We start from the raw sequence: 19,315 nt of genomic DNA, 5'->3' as shown, positions 1-19,315 counted from the left end.
CAAACTAAGTTGGCAACACTGTCGGTAATTGGCATGTATGTAGTTGACAGCACTTGGGAGAAACGCATAAAGGCCAATAGGAAGAGTAAAATAGTTTCTGTCTCCTTTTTTTCCATTCCTTAAAGTCTCCGGGTAAACGCTGGGACACCTGGCACCCGTCACAATACCGACGGCAACAGAGAAATACTGTAGAGTGTAATAGACTGTAGGGAGATATCTCTGTAGATGGATGGCATTTCATGTCACGTTCTTATAATCCTTGTAATCTTAAATGCCTTATAATCTTAAAATGTGAGCAAAATCAGCTGTTTTATCAGCACCTAAAGCCTGATTTATACTTCTGCGTCAAGTGACCAGCGTAACCCATGGCGCAGGCAACGCACGTGGCTGTGCATTTATACTTCTGCGCGCTGTCTCTGTTGGTCTGCATTAACACTTCCGAAATGCTAGTTGGCAGTGAGGTGTAAATGTTCCTCTGTTTCTTCGCTGCTTTTTTGCTTTTCCTGAACACTTCTGGGATGTACAAGTGGCTCAAACTCGTTCATTTTGAGGCAGGAACCGGCGGACGTGCAGCAACTTTTACTATGAGGTAAACACAAAACAAAACTTTCTATCCGGAGCTCCTTCACGGGACTCCACACTTGTAAACAATCGCTACAATGGGTTCGCGCCATTCGCGCGGCTCTCGGTCCCACCCCGACTCATCAGCGCTACCAAGCCGACCAATCACAGAGCTTGTGCTACGCGTTGTTGCGACGTGTAGTTACATTTTTTGAGAGGTGCATGTCAGTGACTGCGACGGCCACGGCCATGGCCACGGCGAAGGGCTATGCGTCAGCGCCGTAGCATACGCCGGTGTTTGACGCAGAAGTATAAATCAGCCTTTAGACATTACGCTATAGAGAATCATTCAAACACTAGCTCTAAAGTGACGTTGGTGAATTAGTAATGGCTTCTGCTGTTTTGATGTCAGCTGCAGATGTGAATGAATGGCGGAAGAAAGTAGTTCAATACAAAAGGGTTTTAGACTCTCCGTGTTTGATTTTCTTTTTTATATTCAAGATTGTGCCATCGACCTGTTGCATAAACGCAATATCACACTCATAGCAGTGCAATATAGCTGTATATCAGCACTGGTGGGAGCAAGTCTTTCGAGCAAGTCTCCCACCAGTGCTGATATACAGCCATATCACACTGCTACTCGTGTGATATCGCTCAAATATTCAGATAGAATTTTATTGATGATTCACATAAATACCATATGAACTGCTAATCTGATAAGCATAAGGAACTTCTCTCAAAAACATTTAACAAACCCCAAGTTCAAAGTTTATATATTAACATTTCTTAGTTTGACGTATGAAACATGAGTCAAACATACATCACTAAATTTTAGAAATACATTTCTACATGTACAAAAGCTACAAAAGCATTTGTTATGTTTAAAAGTCATCCACTGGCTTTGAAACCTTTTTCTTTAACAATCAGTGGTGCTCTTAAAGTCTTTAAACACTTAAGCAATATAAACACATGTTCCAAAAATGTATAGTAGTCACAGAGATGATGATGCCAAACCAAAACATCCTTCATGACCCCATCAGGGCTAAAAACAGTACCCAATCTAAAGAATCTTTCAAGGGAATTGCAGAGCTACCATTAGCAAATGGAGACAAACTACTATCATGGTAGCTATCGAATAACTTTCCAACGCTGATGAACCATGAAAGTGCACGTCAGCTGCCATCATTAGAGCAAATGGAAAACTAACAAATCAACACATGACATTTCAAATTGAATTGACACATGAAAAGAGCAGTCAGAATCTACTCCTGAAATAGGAAGTCAAAAGAAGGAGCTTGTATGTGCAAAAACAAAAACACAATTTTTTCACAGTCAAAGATGTGCAACAGGATAACACTTCCAATAACATCAATTTATGCAGTGCTGAGACTGACAGCTCTTTGCAAGCCCAACCAGATGGAAAACCTTCTTCTAACCTTTCTGCCAGTGAACGGGTCTCGTATTCCTCTGCAACTATTCATAGCAAAACCTTTTGCTTGATGTGAGTAACTCATGGTGGGAACTAGCAACCCAAACAACACCAGCGTGCCAATTATTTAGTGGAAAGAACGTTGCTTATTCAAACATGGCATTATAATAACTTAAGCATGGCACTGATACATCTCCGAGAACGTGCTGTGAAACAGATATGGCGCAGAAGTGGTGTTACAGGTCAAATGCTGCAGAATTCAGAATAGCCTGTCCAGGACACGAAATAGCCCATATCCGATCACTCTAGGCATGTGGTTTTGACATGTCTCTCTCACTAGTTAGACATGTGGTCTGTGTTTGGAAGCGCAGCACTCAAAACAAAATACAAAAGCCCTGTGAACTTCACTGATTTTGTTCATTTAATTTGAGCTGTTGCACACATTTAAAAAATATGTATTTTTTTACTTGTTCATACTTCTTAATTAAAATTAGCTGAAACACCACAATTCTTGAGATTGAAATGGGACAACTTAATTTTTTTATGTTCAATGCTCATAAATTTGTTAAAAATGTTAAGTTAACTTAATTTAGTTAACTCAATCGATGTTTGTTGGGACAACATTAATAAATTTTGTGGAGCCCTGTATTTTTTACAGTGTAATAAGCACACTGTAAAACTGTTTAAGTTGAATTAAACTAACTTTTCAAGTCATCTCAACTTTTATCAGTCAAACTGACTAAAAAATATTAAGTTAAGCTTTGGATAACGTTAAAAAAAGTAGTTGAAACCTGATTGAAGTACTAAAATAAGTTAAAGTAACTTGAAAAACATTTGTAGTCATGACTTTTTGTCATATTTCTTGCAGTGCAGAAGAGCTTTTGCTTTCATAGATGGAAATGCTTAAAGGTTTTACAAATATCTAGCTTAGAATATTCTTAACTCATTTGTAAGTCATACTGAATAAAGGCATGTGCTAAATGAATACACTATCTGACAAAAGTCTTGTCGCCTGTCTAAGTTTTATAAACAATTATAACCTGTCTTCTAGTTGATCATTTGGCATCAGAAGTGACTTATATAAAGGGCAAAGGCCTCTAGATTACGCTTATTTTACCAAAATATAATATGATCATGCCTTGATTTTTAAAGATTTAATTAGGACAGTAAGGTCTGACTTTGCTTAGACAAAAGTCTTGCCACTTAACAGAAATAATGAGCAGTATAGAATATAAAGTCATTGTGCAGTGGAAAAGAATGAATATTGTGTATGACTCCCATGAGCTTGGAGGACTGCATCCATACATCTCTGCAATGACTCAAATAGCTTATTAATAAAGTCATCTGGAATGGCAAAGAAAGCGTTCTTGCAGGACTTCCAGAGTTCATCAAGATTATTTAGATTCATCTTCAATGCCTCCTCCTTCACCTTACCCCAGACATGCTCAATAATGTTAATGTCTGGTGACTGGGCTGGCCAATCCTGGAGCACCTTCTTTGCTTTCAGGAACTTTGATGTGGAGGCAGTATGAGAAGGAGCGCTATCCTGCTGAAGAATTTACCCTCTCCTGTGGTTTGTAATGTAATGGGCAGAACAAATGTCTTAATACTTCAGGCTGTTGATGTTGCCATCCACTCTGCAGATCTCTTGCATGTCCCCATACTGAATGTAACCTCAAATCATGATTTTTCCTCCACCAAACTTGACTGATTTCTGTGAGAATCTTGGGTCCAAGTGGGTTCCAATAAGTCTTCTGCAGTATTTGTAAAGATTGGGATGCAATTTAACAGAAAATCTGTCTCTTCTGCCACTTTTCCAAATGATCAACTAGAAGTCAAGTTAATGTTTGTTGCTTTTACAACTGAGATTGACGACAAGACTTTTGTCAGGTAGTGTAAACCTAATTTGATAATTGTACCCATGGTGAACAATATCAGCTATTTATGAACACATTTCTGATCCCATTTTCTATTAATCAAGATTCAACCCTGAAGTTGTTATTTGCACATTTCTAATGTTCCACCTGCTCACTTTGGTTTAATGTAATTTCCAGTAAGTTTTGTTTAATGTCAAGGTCTATTTTCTCTAACACAGTCATTGCAAACAAACTTTGACAAACTTGTGTTCAAAAGCTTGTGGCTGTTAATGTTTTGCATTATTTTAAAAATAATATTACCCAAGGTTGCACTTTTTAAAATTGAACATTCTAACTATTTAGGCAGTTTTCTACCTGAATACATTTTATAATTTATGTATTTATTTGGAAAATCAGAAATGTCAACAGCCATCAGGTCAGTCTTCAGTTTCACATAACCTTTTATGTGTCTATCTTGGATGCTGCTGCTCTAAAAAAATTACATTCATGTACACAGTCTCCATTAGGAAGATTGACTTGTCACATACACAGAGTTCCCATTAAACCAAATTTAAATTTCCCTGACTTTTAGCGGACTAACAATCTGAATTTCCATGACCTACAATATAATGAACAGAAAAAAGGCAGCTGTTGTGTAGTAGTGTTGGAGTAGTCCCTCCAAAAATGTTTAACTTTTTAAGTTGCTGCAGATTTTGTGCTAATTTTGGGCAGCCAGGAAATTCCCTCCACCATATGTATTGTTTTATAAAAAAATTAAATTATATTTTCATATAGAAAGGGCTCAATTAGTGTTTTGATATCTTGAGTTGTCAAAGACACAGAGCTGCACTTCTCCGTAAGTGTGTGTCAGGTAATAACATTATTGCAATGTGTATTCAGACAACACTAAGATTTTATTAAGAGTTCAGCGCATTTTGATAATTTAGAGTCATACACGTATCAAATATCACGTAGTAGTCTTTATATGTTTAAGCGGTAAACAATTTCTTTTAGGGCTGGGTGATATGGCAAAAAGGCAATCTCTGTAATTATTTTCCATTTTGAACGATAATGATATATATTTTTTCGATATCAGTTGTTAATGCTACCAGATTTAAAAGAGTAAACCAACAATAACTGAAGCCACAAAAATTAGAAGGTACGTAACATATTATAAGATGATACATTTTCAGTGGCCGAAATTCAGTATACATCTCTAATATCAACAGACTTTTAGATTTACATTGTTGCATTTTCTGCTGTGTGATTGGCGCTTAGCATATGAAGTAAAAAAAAGTCCAGAGTTTATCATTGTTATTGACATAAATTTATGTTGCCATTATGAGGTATTTACATTTACATTTAGTCATTTAGCAGACGCTTTTATCCAAAGCGACTTACAAATGAGGACAAGGAAGCAATTTACACAACTAAGAGCAACAATGAATAAGTACTAAAGGCAAGTTTCAGGTCTGTAAAGTCTAAGAAGGGAAGTATTAGTAGTAGTTTTTTTTTTTTTTTTTTTTGTACAGTTAGTGTGATATTCAAAGAGGCAATTGCAGATTAGGAAGTGAAGTGGAGACTACATAGTTGAGTTTTTAGTCGTTTCTTGAAAATAGCGAGTGACTCTGCTGTTCTGATGGGAGTTCATTCCACCAACTTGGCAGATTGAGCGTGAGCGTTCGCGAAAGTGATTTTTTTCCTCTTTGGGATGGAACCACGAGGCGACGTTCATTCACAGAACGCAAGTTTCTGGAGGGCACATAGATCTGCAGAAGTGAGTGCAGATAAGAAGGTGCTAGGCCAGAAGTCACTTTGTAGGCAAACATCAGAGTTTTGAATTTGATGCGAGCAGCAACTGGCAGCCAGTGCAAACGGACTAGCAGCGGAGTGACATGTGCTCGTTTAGGTTCATTGAAGACAACTCGTGCTGCTGCATTCTGGAGCAGCTGAAGAGGTTTGATAGAGTTAGCTGGAAGCCCAGCTAGTAGAGAGTTGCAGTAATCCAGTTTGGAGAGAACAAGAGCTTGAACAAGGAGTTGAGCTGCATGTTCAGATAAGAAGGGTCGGATCTTTCTGATGTTATAGAGTGCAAATCTGCACGATCGAGCAGTTCTAGAAATGTGGTCAGAGAAGTTTAGTTGGTCATCAATCGTTACTCCAAGGCTTTTCACCATTTTGGATGCAGTAATGGTTGCCTCATCCATCTGGATTGAAAAGTTATGGTGTAGAGTATTGTGTTAAAATTTGGGGGAATACATTTAAATCTAACTAAGGATCCTTATGTAATACAGAAAAAGTAATTAGGCTGATAGAAAATGTGAGGTATTTGGAGCATACAAATACTTTGTTTTTTAAATTTAAGATACTTAAGTTCAATGATTAGGATACATTTAAAACAGCACAATTTATATTTAAAGCTAGAAATTGTTTCCGAAATGCATACAAATGTTTTTTGAAGAAAGAAAACGGGCATATAAACTGAGAGAAGAACATTTTAGGAGGTTGAAAACAAGGACAACTTTAAAATAATTGTGCATGTCTGTTTGGGGTGTGAAATGATGGAACAATCTGGAACAGAGTCCTAAACTATGTCAGGATATTAATTAATTTAAAAAGTTGTATAAGTATATATTATTAAAGCAATATAAAGATGAATAGAGGTGATTGAAAAAGAATAAAATGAGAAAGGTATGACTGTTTGATGGCTGTTTGAAACACTGTGTATCTATTGGATCCATGTTATAAAATGTAAATGTAAAAATGGAATCAAACATATATTATGTCAAAGATGCCAAAAGGACAAAATATGTCTCATGTAAAGCTCACATGTCTCATGTAAATAGAAGAGATAAGTAAAAGAAGAAATACGTTTAAGTAATACACGAATGATATGTGTGGTAATACGGTGGGAAAACAATAAGCTTGTGCTTCATCCCACTGCATTTCGACCATGTTGAAATGTGTTTTGTGTTAAAGAATTTGTATGTATGATATTTCTGTTCAAAACAAATAAATCAAATCCAATCAAATTATTTAGGATTCGATATAATCCCGTTTATCGGTCGAGTCCTAATTTCTCTCTTTGTTTCTATCAGTGCTTATATAAATTACCAATGACCAATGGTTCTTGAGGTCAAAAAAATAATGAGGAGGTGTAAATGTGTATATTCTCACAGCAAAACAAATAAACAAAAAAAAAAAAGCTGCAATTAACAACACAAAATCATCATCAGTCATTTTAGTCTACAATGATCAAAGCTTAACAGGAACAGTCTGGTGACTGCGTTTGATTGCTGGCTGACAAGCGGGAAAGGAATAAAATGGCAATGAAAATTTGCCTAACCATAACAATAGGCAAAACATGTGTAACAACAAGATTAAAAACACATTATTTGTAATTAATGTTTAGTTTCTTGCACAGACAAAGAAACTGAACATAAGACCCCAATAGATCACCAGGAGCCACAGGGTATAATTTAGTTTGCCTTTAGATGTTTTTTTACTCTAAAAGCAATTATAGTTGTTTATGAACTGGAAAACATCCCACTTGTGGGGCGGTGAAAGTTAGGAGGTTGAAAGCTTTTTTTAATGTTGTACTAAATAAAATGCATCTCCTGCTTCTTGGATGATTAACAGCACATTTTGGTTGAATAAATATTCTTTTCAATTTTTCGTAGAAATAGATGTTATTATTTTAAAATGTACATAAAAGATAGACACATTATACATGTATAAACTTCCACTTTGGATCGGTGTATTCCTTGTTGTATGTTACTGTGTGAACTAATTTACATATTATTTAGCAAGGTGATTTATTTAATATTTTTGATTATCAAATAATGATATTTTTATATCTATACGTGATCGTCACCCACTTTAAGTGATGGTAAAGTAAACAACAAAGTGAATTGATGATCAAAAGTAATATCTTAGTGCACTTTTTCCCTTCCATATGCTTTTCAGTCCTGGCTGAGATCTGATTCAGTTGTTAAAAAGTGCAACAGATACAAAACACTTCTTCATACTGACGTAGGAAAATATTCATTTCACAACAGGGGATTCAATATGATACTGTCTGAATGAAAGTGCAGCTGCTGCTTGGAGACATGCTGGACCATGTAGTCAGAACCTCAAAACATACATAGGAACCAAATCACCTTAAAACATACAAAGGAACCAAATCACTCCTGGTAATGTTTACAAAATGGAACAACTCGAAAGACTGTGGGGATTCCTTGTATACAAGTGGAAAGCAAAGACTCTTACCCAGCTTCCCCCGTGACTCCTCAAGCTTCTGGATTTGGTTCTCCAAAAAGATCATGGCAATAGCGAAGGCCAGCAGAGCCAGGAGCTGAAACTTCGGCGGCATCATTAATCTTAAAAGCCCCATCAAAAAATCCAGCAGGAAAAGGGCATGCCGTGACCGAGAACTTTATTACACACAGTTCATTGATGCAGTGAGCAGTGTTGCTAGTTCATGACTCCAGTGTATCGGTCCTCGAATATAAACAAACTGCAAACTACGTTACACTACAGCTGAATAACTCACTTCCGCAACAAAACAGTTATGATTAAAATGCAATATACTTATTGAATCGGAACAGCTGTGGCTCTGTTGTAGTTGAGCAGCAGTAGTGTACGTTCAGTTGTTGATAAATCCTGGGAAATGTAGGCACGTTGAGTCACTGCGCATGCGTACTCGCTGGGTTCGACGTCAGTTGGTCAGCTGTCGCTCGATGACTGGAGAAGCACTTTTCACTCAACGATTTCCAGATATTTGGTATAAGACGTTTATAAAATTACTTACAAAATACATTTCCGTATATTTTCAGTTTATAATATTTTTGTGTTGAAAAACAAAATATGCACATAACATGTGAGGGCAATAAATGGTATCCATTTGTACATTGTAATCTTCTGCAATTGTACCTTTACAGCTCTGTACAAATTTAATAAAAAGAATGAGGTTTAAAATCTCTCTTTATTTGCACCAGACAATTTTTATATTTGAATAATGTTCGAATAAAAGTATTTAATACATTACATACCTTTATTATCAGACATGCACGACAAATCAACAAATTTCTTCAGTTTTTTATGTCATTGTACATATAATTGTGTCATTTTTTTGATACCAATTGTTAAACAGTTTTAATCAAACGGAAACTAATATTCGATTATTTACAAGACTTTTATTAGCGGATGTGTGTGACGTACTTCCTGCTGAGCCTCAGCGACTGGGAAAGAAACAGTCATGGCGGGGGAGGTGTATCTGCTTTGGTTGCTGCCGTTATTACAGGGGGTAAGTGAATAAAACAGATATGTACACTATCATCTTTGATAGCAGACACTTATCTGTGCAGGGCATCCACGTTTTTTTCTATGACATGGACTGTTTGCGTTTTAGGCGCTAGTTAGCCGGTTCGCTAATGTTAGCTAATGACGTGGCCCAACCGGCAGATTATGGAAATAATATAAGTAATAATGATGTCGTTAAAATACCATAGTTTTTTTTTTATATGAGCAACATTAAAATTGCTTCTACTACAATTTATCGAGACTGTGCTTTATATGGCTTGTTGATAAATAAAACAAAATAAGCTAGTATATCTGCAAAAGATGAACTAACGTTAGTGAGTTACTTAACAGTAGCATAACTTTATTTTGTATGTTATACAGTTACCATTACAGTCATTTAAAGTACGCGTTCAGTTATCTCAACTTGTGTTTATGTTCCATTTCTGGAGTATTTTCCTATAATAGCGTATATTATGCACAACCAGGAAGCAAGCTCATTGATATAATTTTTCACAGATTCAGCTTATGTGGATACAAAATATGCATAATTAAAAGCTTTAACCTCAATGGCTTGTTGATTTGTATTCAGTAAAAGTCAGAGGAAATTTGGTGGCGTATTAAAAAAAGCATAAAGAGTAAAAATTCTCGTCCAATACCTCCAATTGCAATTAAAAGAAAAAAAATCTCTATTTCAAATGATCTGTCATTTCTTTATCTAAGAATATTCAATTTCAAATGAGTGTAATGAATTCTGTAGAGGTGATGTGTACAAAACACCAGTTATAAATCACAGACTCTTGTTATCATAGCTGTAGCCAAAGCTCGCAAATCCATCACCTGTGCTTTACCCCCACATTTGCCTTTATCTTTGACATTGCATTTGAGTGTCATAAAAATCAAAGACGTTGTCATAGAACAGCTGAGAATTTCAAACAGGCATGTAAAGTTGAGGTAAATTAGTGCTAGTGTTGATAGAATTGCTTTTTCTGCTTGTTTTCTTTGCTCAGTTGGCGTCATATGGAGCAGAGCTCTCATCTGAGGCTTGCAGGGAGCTGGGGTTCTCCAGCAATCTCCTGTGTAGCTCCTGTGAGCTTCTGGGTCAGTTCAGTCTGAACCAGCTAGACCTTCCCTGCAGGCAGTGCTGCCAAGAGGAGGCTCAGCTGGAGAACAGGAAGGTGAGTTCAGCATCTGTGCCAAATCACAAGCTCATTTCTTGCTCTGACCACAAAGTAATGGACCTTAAAAATGTTGTAACGGTGCTTTAAAAGATGTAATGGGCTATAAAGGCCCTCACACAGGAAGTTGACTTTAAATAACTAGCAGTGATAAAAGCAAAGCCGAGGTCATCCAAAAACAGCTCACTGCAAACCAGCGTGTGTTTTCTGGGCCTGTATTGAAGGAAATAATGGTCTATTAGCTAAGGCTTAAATGGTTCACTAAATTCATGTTTCTTGAGCCTTAGATAACTTTTTGGCTTCGCACAAAAAAAGAGATGCTTTCTAGATAAGTTTAAGAGAACTTGGTTTTACAAAAATAGATCCAATAGTTTAAACCAAAATATAATAAAATTAGAATAAAAATAGAAATAACCTGTTGGAATAAATAAAATTTCCATTTAATATCTTACATGAAGGACAGTGCTCACGGAGTACTTTACATCGATAATATGATTTTATTACGATTAAGACAATACTCTGATTAAAAGTATACTATGTAAACATCGTTTTTTTTATTACATTTTTTACTTTATTTATTTTTGTATTAATTTAATCAGATTAAGCTCATAATGAAACAAAACAGAAATTAAGACTTTATTATTCAGTATAAAGTACAGTACAGGCATGTAATCACCTCACTCAAACTATTATCATCATGGAGGATTTATCGCTGCATTTTGCATCCAGATAGTCTATACACACACACGGCTGTTTGACACTATTCTCTGCACCTACCGAGTCAGTAAAGGACCACAGACACGCACACACTGCGAAATGCAGAGTTTTTTTTTTTATTCATGCGACACCCAGTATCAAATTCTATTAAACGACACTCTTCCAGCAGTTCATACTCTCATCCAATATGCCGTTTGTTACTGGGGGCATGCATGAAATGTTCATGAATGAAAGTAAAAGTGCCAAAGTGTAGTTAAAGTGGACAAATAAAAGTAAAACACCCAGAATTAATTGAAACTCCGGAGGAAAATTGGATAGCTTTAATCGAATTATGTGTTGTAACATGGGAAACCGGATCATGAAAGGAACATTCAAAAAGCAATTCATGTAAACATTTTAATAATAACAAAAAATATATTATTAATTTTTTAAATTCTTAAAATATTAAGGCAAATAATTTGATTACTGATGTACATGTAAACGTAGTCATTGACAGTATAGAGTGTCCATTAGGGTTGTAACAATATACCGGTATGACGGTTTACCACGATTTGAACGTGCACGATTATCATACCATGAACAATTGCATATCAACGGTTTTAACCCTTAAAGACCGAGACAGCCGCCCGCGGCTAAAAATAAGTATTGCTCTTAAATGTTTAATAACTTTTGATCCGCTGATCCGATTCATACAATTCAAAGATTGGCATAAAGAAGAGAATCTCAGCTTTCCAGTGCTGTATCACATAACGCGGACTTTCACAGGCTCCAGAATCAGTGCGGTTACGTCATCAACATTTGACAACGCTGATTTGACAAAGAAACGCTCGTCACTGTGTCTCCGGACAAATCAGACATGATACATTGATGCATTGTCCCTCCTCCATGCCCAGATTGGTTCAAACTCGCTATATCACAACCAATAAGCATAGGTTTCGCTTTTGTTTGTGGACCAAGGCTGTTTCTCAGAGAATGGACTTGCGTTCTTGTAGAGTGCGGTCTTGCCAGCTGTCCTCGGAAGAACGAACTCAGGAGACCGCGAGGGCAGAGAACGCGTCCTTTGAGAAATGGGATGCTGCGTTCTTCCTGATGGTCATGTGACCTTCACGCGTTTTAAATGGAAATTAATTAAACATTACAGCCTTCGTACAACGATTTATTGTTTCCCCCTCTTCAAAATATATACTTTGCATAAAAACATTATAAATATACTCTGCACATTATAAATAAAACAAATTTTAATACGAATTTCATCAAACAAACACAGTTAATGTGTTTATTCCTTTATTAAGATGTTCATGTTAATGTTTACCTTCACCGTTTCATTTAGGGAAACTCCTGAGGTAAATAAGTGATATCTCTGAACTTTAATAATAAATCTAAATAAAATGCTGCGCTTCCCACCTCCAGTCGCAATGACTTCTGGGACTTCCAGAGCGAGTTCGGTGCTCAAGTCTGCATCGGTGCGTCCTCGATATCAAGAACACATCCGGGAAGTTTCACGCGTCCTCCGTACTTGCGGTCTTGAGCATTGGAACTGAACTTAGGCAGCTGATGATGACGTTTCACGAGAACACGAGGACGCAAGACCGCTGAAGAACGCATATTGAGAAACAAGCTTTTTGAACAACACGGAATGAGAGAAAGGCATACATTTATGCGCGGCTAAATAAAACGCAAAAAAAAAGTTTTGCATGAAATAATTCTCATACTAAGTACTTTTGCATGCACAGCAGCACAGAAACATGACAAAACAGTGACACAGCAAAGACGAACTGCTGCTCTTGCGGTTTTCAAAAGACGCAAATGAAGATGCAGCTGTTTGTCTGCATTGCAGACAACCATATCCATATCCATAGACAACCATATCCATGCTGGCACATAAAACCTAAGGATGTTCCATATTGAATCTAGTTTCGTTATGCAACTATTTATAGTATAGTAAATATTTATATCTATTTTTTTACTGAGGATTTGCACCATGTTTATTTGGACTTTATTTGGACTTTGACACATTATTTATTATTTTCTTATTTTTATTTGTTCATTGTAAGTGGTGTTGTTTATAGTAACTAAAAATATATTATTTGGAAAAAGTCAAATTTGCTTCACTGTTCTATTATTTTGTAACATACCGTATACCGCGAAACCGTCAAACCGTGGTATTGTTTTAGACGATTATCATACCGTGAAAAATTCATACCGTTACAACCCTAGTGTCCATCACTAGATGCCACACAGACCACAGGTTGATCACCCACTGCTAGCCTCTCTAGCACCTCTTTCAGCAGCAACCTAGTTTTCCATGTGGTCTCCCATTCATGTACATCAAGGAGAACATAAACCTTTGCTGTTTGTTTATAAACCACATGGAATTAATAAAAGCAGCTAAATCTTCAGTTAATTCGACAACCGCTATTTCGATTTCTTGGGTTTTCTTCTTGTGACTCATGAGAGCGCCCTCTAGCCTTCAAAAGAGATCTACTAATGATCAAGCATCCCTGACAGAGGCTGTTTCTCAATTCCAAGAATGCAGAGAATGGACTTGCGTTCTTGTGAAGACCGTTGTTGCCAGGTCACCTCAGAAAAACAAACTTGGAAGATCGCAAAAACACAGAACGCGTCCTGTGAGAGATAAAATGCTGCATTCTTCATGATAGTCACATGACCTTCACACGTTTATAACTGAAAATTATTTAAACATTACAGCATTTGTATAACCATTTATTATTGTATTGTTGAATGAGCTATTCATTAATTAGATTTTTTTTAATATTCATTTTGCTAACTTTTTTAATGTAGATTATCGTGTTTCTTTAAACAATTGTTTTTTAACGTCTACACCAACCCTAAACCTACCCCTTAAAGTTATGAATAAACCGTATTTATTGTTATGCTGGATCCAAAAAATTATTTACAGTTGAAGTCAGAATTATTAGCCTGTTTATTTTTTCCAATCTTTTTGTTAAATGGAGAGAAGATTTCTTCAACACATTTAAAAAAAAAAAATAGTTTTAATAACTCATTTCTAATAACTCATTTATTTTATCTTTGTCTTTATGACAGTAAAAAATATTTGACTAGATATTTTTAAAGACACTTCTATACAGCTTAAAGTGTCATTTAAAGGCTTAACTAGGTTAACTAGGCAGGTTAGGGTAAATAGGCAAGTTAATGTATAATGATGAGCTTTGTTCTGCAGACTATCGAAAAAAAATCTTAATATATATATTAATAATATATTTATATTAATATCTAAAAATAATAATTTTGACCTTAAAATGGTTCATAAAAATTTAAAACTGCTTTTATTCTAGTTTAAATAAAACACATAAGACTTTCTCAAGACAAAAAAATATTATTAGACATACTGTGAAAATTCCCTTGCTCTGTTAAACATCATTTGGGAAATATTTAAAAAAAGAAAAAAACAAAAACAAAAGGGGGCTAAAAATTCTGACTTCTCATTAGCTGCAGATGTAACACTAATCAGCCTGCACACAGCGTAAATCTCATCCACTTGGAAGCCTGGATCTAGTGGTGAGAATTTAGTGTGGCTTAAAATGTCTGTTTCTGTGGGTTTGCAGCTAGATATTATTGCCTTGATAAGATGTACATGACAATCACAGCTTTTGCTAAATAACAAGTGTGGTTTTTGGCAATTTTTTGCACACCCATAATAGAGAGAATTAACTTTATTTTTTATGCTCAAGCATCAAAATTATGCACAAAAAAAGCTAAAAGCGCATGAATCATAAAAGGACTCCTTTAATGTAGCTTTCTAGCTTTTTAACCCACAAACTATGGATAACGCTCAAAAAATTATTTTTTAAATTATCAAAATATGAAAATTCAATGCAATAATTTGCTGTCAATTATTTAAGTTTAGTTTGTTTTTATGAAGACTTGTGGATTTATTTTTTTATTTATTTTAATTTTATATTTATAGCTTTGTGTAAACCTGGACGAATGTGTGTTTGATTTCTTTTACAGCTCTACCCAGGAGCCATCCTTGAGGTCTGTGGATGAAAACTGGGGAGGTTCCCTCAAGTCCAAGGTAGCTTGAGGATCATATGAATGAATAATTCTTCATGCATAATATTTCCTGATCTGGCAAACGTATAATTGGCACAGCCGTGTAACAAAAACTGTCATTTACCTCACCCTGCACAAGATCCAAACCTTTTTGAGTTTCTTTCTTCTGTTGAACAAAAATTAAGTTACTATTGATTTAAAGGGCACCTATGATGAAAATCAACTTTTGAAAGCTGTTTGGAGAGAAGTGTGTGTAGTGTGTCCACCAGTGATACCGATAGTTAGAAACACAGTACGTCTTTTTTATTTCCTGACGTTAAAATAGGATCCAAATCTCTCCCATTTTGAGGCGCACTACAATGTGTAGGAGTGCGGTTTACACACCCACCGAATTTATTGAAAGCCGTGTATTAACATGTCCCTGTAGTAAAGCGTATAATCATATCCACAAGACAGGATGTGGACAAATAAACTGAGATTAAGATCTGTTGAGCTCGCTGTGATCATCAATCATCTTCAAATGCTTTTAAAACAGTGTATGTTTGTAATAAATACAGTAAAATCACTATGTAATTCATCACCACAGCCGCATGTCAGTACATTTATAAAAGAAGACATTACAATCTCAGTGTGTGGATGTAAAAACAGGTTTATTTTGTACATTAACATAATTGATATCCATACAGCAGTGGATATTAATGTGTAACCGGTCACATTTGCCATGCAAAATCAGTACTAAGGTGTGCGTGTGCGTGTGTGAACTTTGTTACAATAATGTGTGTGACTCATCGTTGCAGGAAGGCATGAATTAACTCCACAACAAATACATCAAATAATCATTGGGGAAGTTATTGTAGTATAAACGGGTAAAATAGGTGCCCCTTAATATTACTTTTTTTCCCCTATATTATAAATCGTTTTTTTTTTTTTTATATAGCTATTAATGGTTACAGGTCTTCAGCTTTATTCAAAATATCTTTTGTGTTTAACAGAAGAAAGAACTCCTGAGGTTGGGTATTTTTTTTCTTTTTTGAGTGAACTGTCCCTTTAATAATCCAAGTTTAGTTCCAGGGTGTCCGTAGAGTATAAAAATATTAAAAGATGATAAAGCAATTTAGAGAAATTTAAGGACCTTAAAATATCTTATGCTGTTACTAGGTTGTTTAAATGCTGGTACAGTTTTAGAATTATAGTTATATGCTAAAGTTTGAAATTTTGGGATGCTGTGTAGTTTATGAAATCGATAAATTCCTGCTATATGTGATGTCATGCTGCTTTGATAGGCAAAACCTTCTGGATTAACATTTTATAAAGTATGTTTTGAATAATGTTTTAGTTTAGGATTAATTTCTTACAACAAATATTTAGTGAATGCATTTAAAATGTAGCAAATGTTACCTCTTCAGACTTAAAGTGGCGATGAGGTCTTAATGTTTGGAAATAGTCTTATAAAAGGTCTTAAAAGGTTTTGAATTTTACTCTCTGATTTCTGCAAATACCCTGTGTAGAAATGCTTCAAAGGTGCTTTTCTTGTAGCAGCTGTAACAGCATCCCATCTGTTGTGTGAGACAGACTCAGTGTGTTGACTTTTGCTCTTTTGTTGCAAAACATTATTTGTTTTTTTGTGACTATTTTCCTTCAGCTTTTGTCAGGAGTGACAAGCCAAAGTTGTTCAGAGGGCTTCAAATCAAGGTAAAATATTTATTTAGAAATTTGGGTTATAAAGAAGCACAAACATAATTCATGCGGATAATGACGACAACCATTCAAAAATGTTTTTTAGTACTTTTTATCAAGGAAGATGCATACAGTTGATCAAAACTGACATTTAGACAAAGAAATCTATTGCAAATAAATTCAGTTCTTCTGAATTTTATATACATTAACAAATCTTGAAAAAAGGTTCAGCGGTTTTTACAGGTTTCAAACTGAGGTCCAGGGGGCCACCAAGGAGTGCTAGGTGTTCATGGTACTGTAGGCTAAAATGCTTAACTTTAACCAATATATTTATCAAAATTAAGTAATTGAATAATATAACTAATTCTAAAATATGCTTAAAATAATAACACGCTTTTCTAGTTTCCATAAATTAATTTTTATATTCAATACTGTCCTCCTATATATGCAGTATAGGTTTGAAATATACTCACGGTGGTTGCCGGATTGAAACACCCTTTACCCACATCACATTAATAGTTACTGTAACTATATGCTACAAAAAAACATGTAATTTTTAACAATACTTTTAATACTATTTCTTTTATAGCAATTCAGGAGCCATGTGCACCCACTGACTGGTCAAATCTGCTTCTCTCTCTTTCAAATTCAAAGCAAACTTGAATGCCAAAGCATTTTAGATATGTATATAAAATACCCTATTTAATATAGAATAATGACATCATCAAATTAACAAAATATACAGCGAATGAGAAATAAACGAAAGAAAAAGGAATAAAAACAGAAAATATCTCTAAACCTTATACAAGATTAAAACGTAGATTATTTAAACAAGGCAAATGCAATGCGTCGTTTAGATTCAAGAATTTATTATTGAAGTAAAACGGTAATGCAAAAATGCATACAATTAACGAGCGACAGGTTTAGAAAACAAAAGCTGAATCACGGACATTTTAGGAAATCCGAAAACCCAGCTGTATGAATTTATGTGCCAAAAAAGAGTGTCTCTGTAAAGCACGTGAGACTGTCTGTGGGAGTGCTGACTGTTCTTGCGTGCACAGAACGAAATGGCTAAACGAGAGAGGGTTTCCACTTGTTAATCGATCGCAGATGTGTATATTAGGCGGATCCAAAATAGTGTTAAAGGATGATAATAATAGTAAAAAAAAAAGTCACTAAATATGCTTGGGAGGCCGTTAATATAGCTAGTGTAGGAAGCACTGCAATATTAGGTCCCACTTTATATTAGGTGGTCTTAACTGCTATGTACTTGCATCAAAAAATAAATAAATAAATCCAATGTTTATACTGTGTTAATAATGTATTGCAGAACACTTCTGGTGCTCTTGAAATGGGATACAGTTAAGATTAGGGACAGGTTTGGTGCTATAGGTAGTTTGAAGAGTAGGGTAGGGTAAGTTAATTACAGAGGTAATTGTTTGCAGGTATTTAATCATAAGTACAATGTATTTACACAGTAGGCACATTATAACAAATGTTTATTTTGAGTGCAAGTACATATTGGTTAAAGCCACTTAATATAAAGTTAGACCTTATGTTATTTTACATTATCACTGTGTTTTTCACCCAATAAATGCAGCTTTTGTGAGCGTGAGAGACTTTTTTGTTTTTCAATAGCATTTAACATTCAAAAAAAGTTTTGATGGTTGTTAATGTATATCATTTGGTACAAAACATTTGTCATAAGGATATTGTGTTAAGCTCTGGTTAATTGTGTTTTTTTTGTTGTTGTCTCAGTATGTGAGAGGCTCGGACCCTGTACTAAAGCTGTTGGACGATAACGGGAACATCGCTGAAGAGCTCAGCATCCTCAAGTGGAACACAGACAGCGTTGAAGAATTTCTTAGTGAGAAGTTAGAGCGAATTTAAACGCAGTTTCATAGTCAAAATCCAATTTTCACGTTTTTTTTTATTATGTCAATCAAGCCGATTTAAAGGACCACGCTTCATAAAAATCATTCTTCCGTTTTTTTTGGGAATATCTGTACTAAATTTGGTTTATTTCTATGCTACGTGAATTTGTATTGTTGATTGTTGCTGAGGGGCTTTTTATACCTCTTGTTGTCTGAGTGAACTTAGTGAAGCTTGTTGAATATGCTGGATTGATGAAGCTTGTGGCGGGGACTCAGAAACACACGCTTGTGTAGATTTGCACTTTAGTGAAGGCCTGACTGTAAACCACTCTCTGGCATGTCAGGCCTGAAGATCCTGTGTACATCTCTCAGCGTGTTGTTTTTGGGGAAACGTTCAAGCTTTACCACAGTGTGAGACAATTTCATTAGTGCGCACATACACAAATAAACCTGTTTTTCATATTAATGTGTTTGACTTTTTTTTTTTTTTGTACATTTCACCAGCTTGTAGATTATAAGGTAATAATTAGTTAATAGTAATGTAACCGGTAATAATAATGTTTAAAATCTATATAATGTTTAATTTGTTGCAGAGACCCATTTTTTTTCAAACTTTCGAGGTAACATCAGTATATATGTAAGATTTAGAAATGCTAAACTTTTTAATACAGTGTAACCTTTCTCAAATAG

General features: G+C 35.3%; 2 protein-coding genes across 2 annotated transcripts in view; one reads left to right on the top strand and one right to left on the bottom strand.

Moving 5' to 3' along the window:
* The window catches only part of hs2st1a (heparan sulfate 2-O-sulfotransferase 1a), a 31,850-nt gene extending 23,349 nt beyond the window's left edge, over positions 1-8,501 (bottom strand). The window contains 1 exon segment of the mRNA NM_001080670.1: positions 8,116-8,501. Within this exon segment, the coding sequence (NP_001074139.1) occupies positions 8,116-8,239 (124 nt within the window). The 5' untranslated portion in view covers positions 8,240-8,501.
* A 548-nt stretch (positions 8,502-9,049) lies between these two features.
* On the top strand, positions 9,050-19,091 carry selenof (selenoprotein F). The gene is made up of 5 exons (NM_178294.5): positions 9,050-9,151; positions 10,155-10,322; positions 15,033-15,096; positions 16,717-16,766; positions 18,510-19,091. Exons 1-5 carry the CDS (start codon positions 9,104-9,106, stop codon positions 18,639-18,641), a joined length of 462 nt encoding a protein of 153 aa, NP_840079.1. The 5' UTR covers positions 9,050-9,103; the 3' UTR covers positions 18,642-19,091.
* The last annotated feature ends 224 nt before the right edge of the window (positions 19,092-19,315 follow it).

The sequence above is a fragment of the Danio rerio genome, chromosome 2 (assembly GCF_049306965.1).
Source record: "Danio rerio strain Tuebingen ecotype United States chromosome 2, GRCz12tu, whole genome shotgun sequence".
NCBI lineage: Eukaryota > Metazoa > Chordata > Actinopteri > Cypriniformes > Danionidae > Danio > Danio rerio.
Note: the sequence above shows the minus strand (reverse complement) of the source record. Positions and strands in the feature narration are given on the sequence as shown.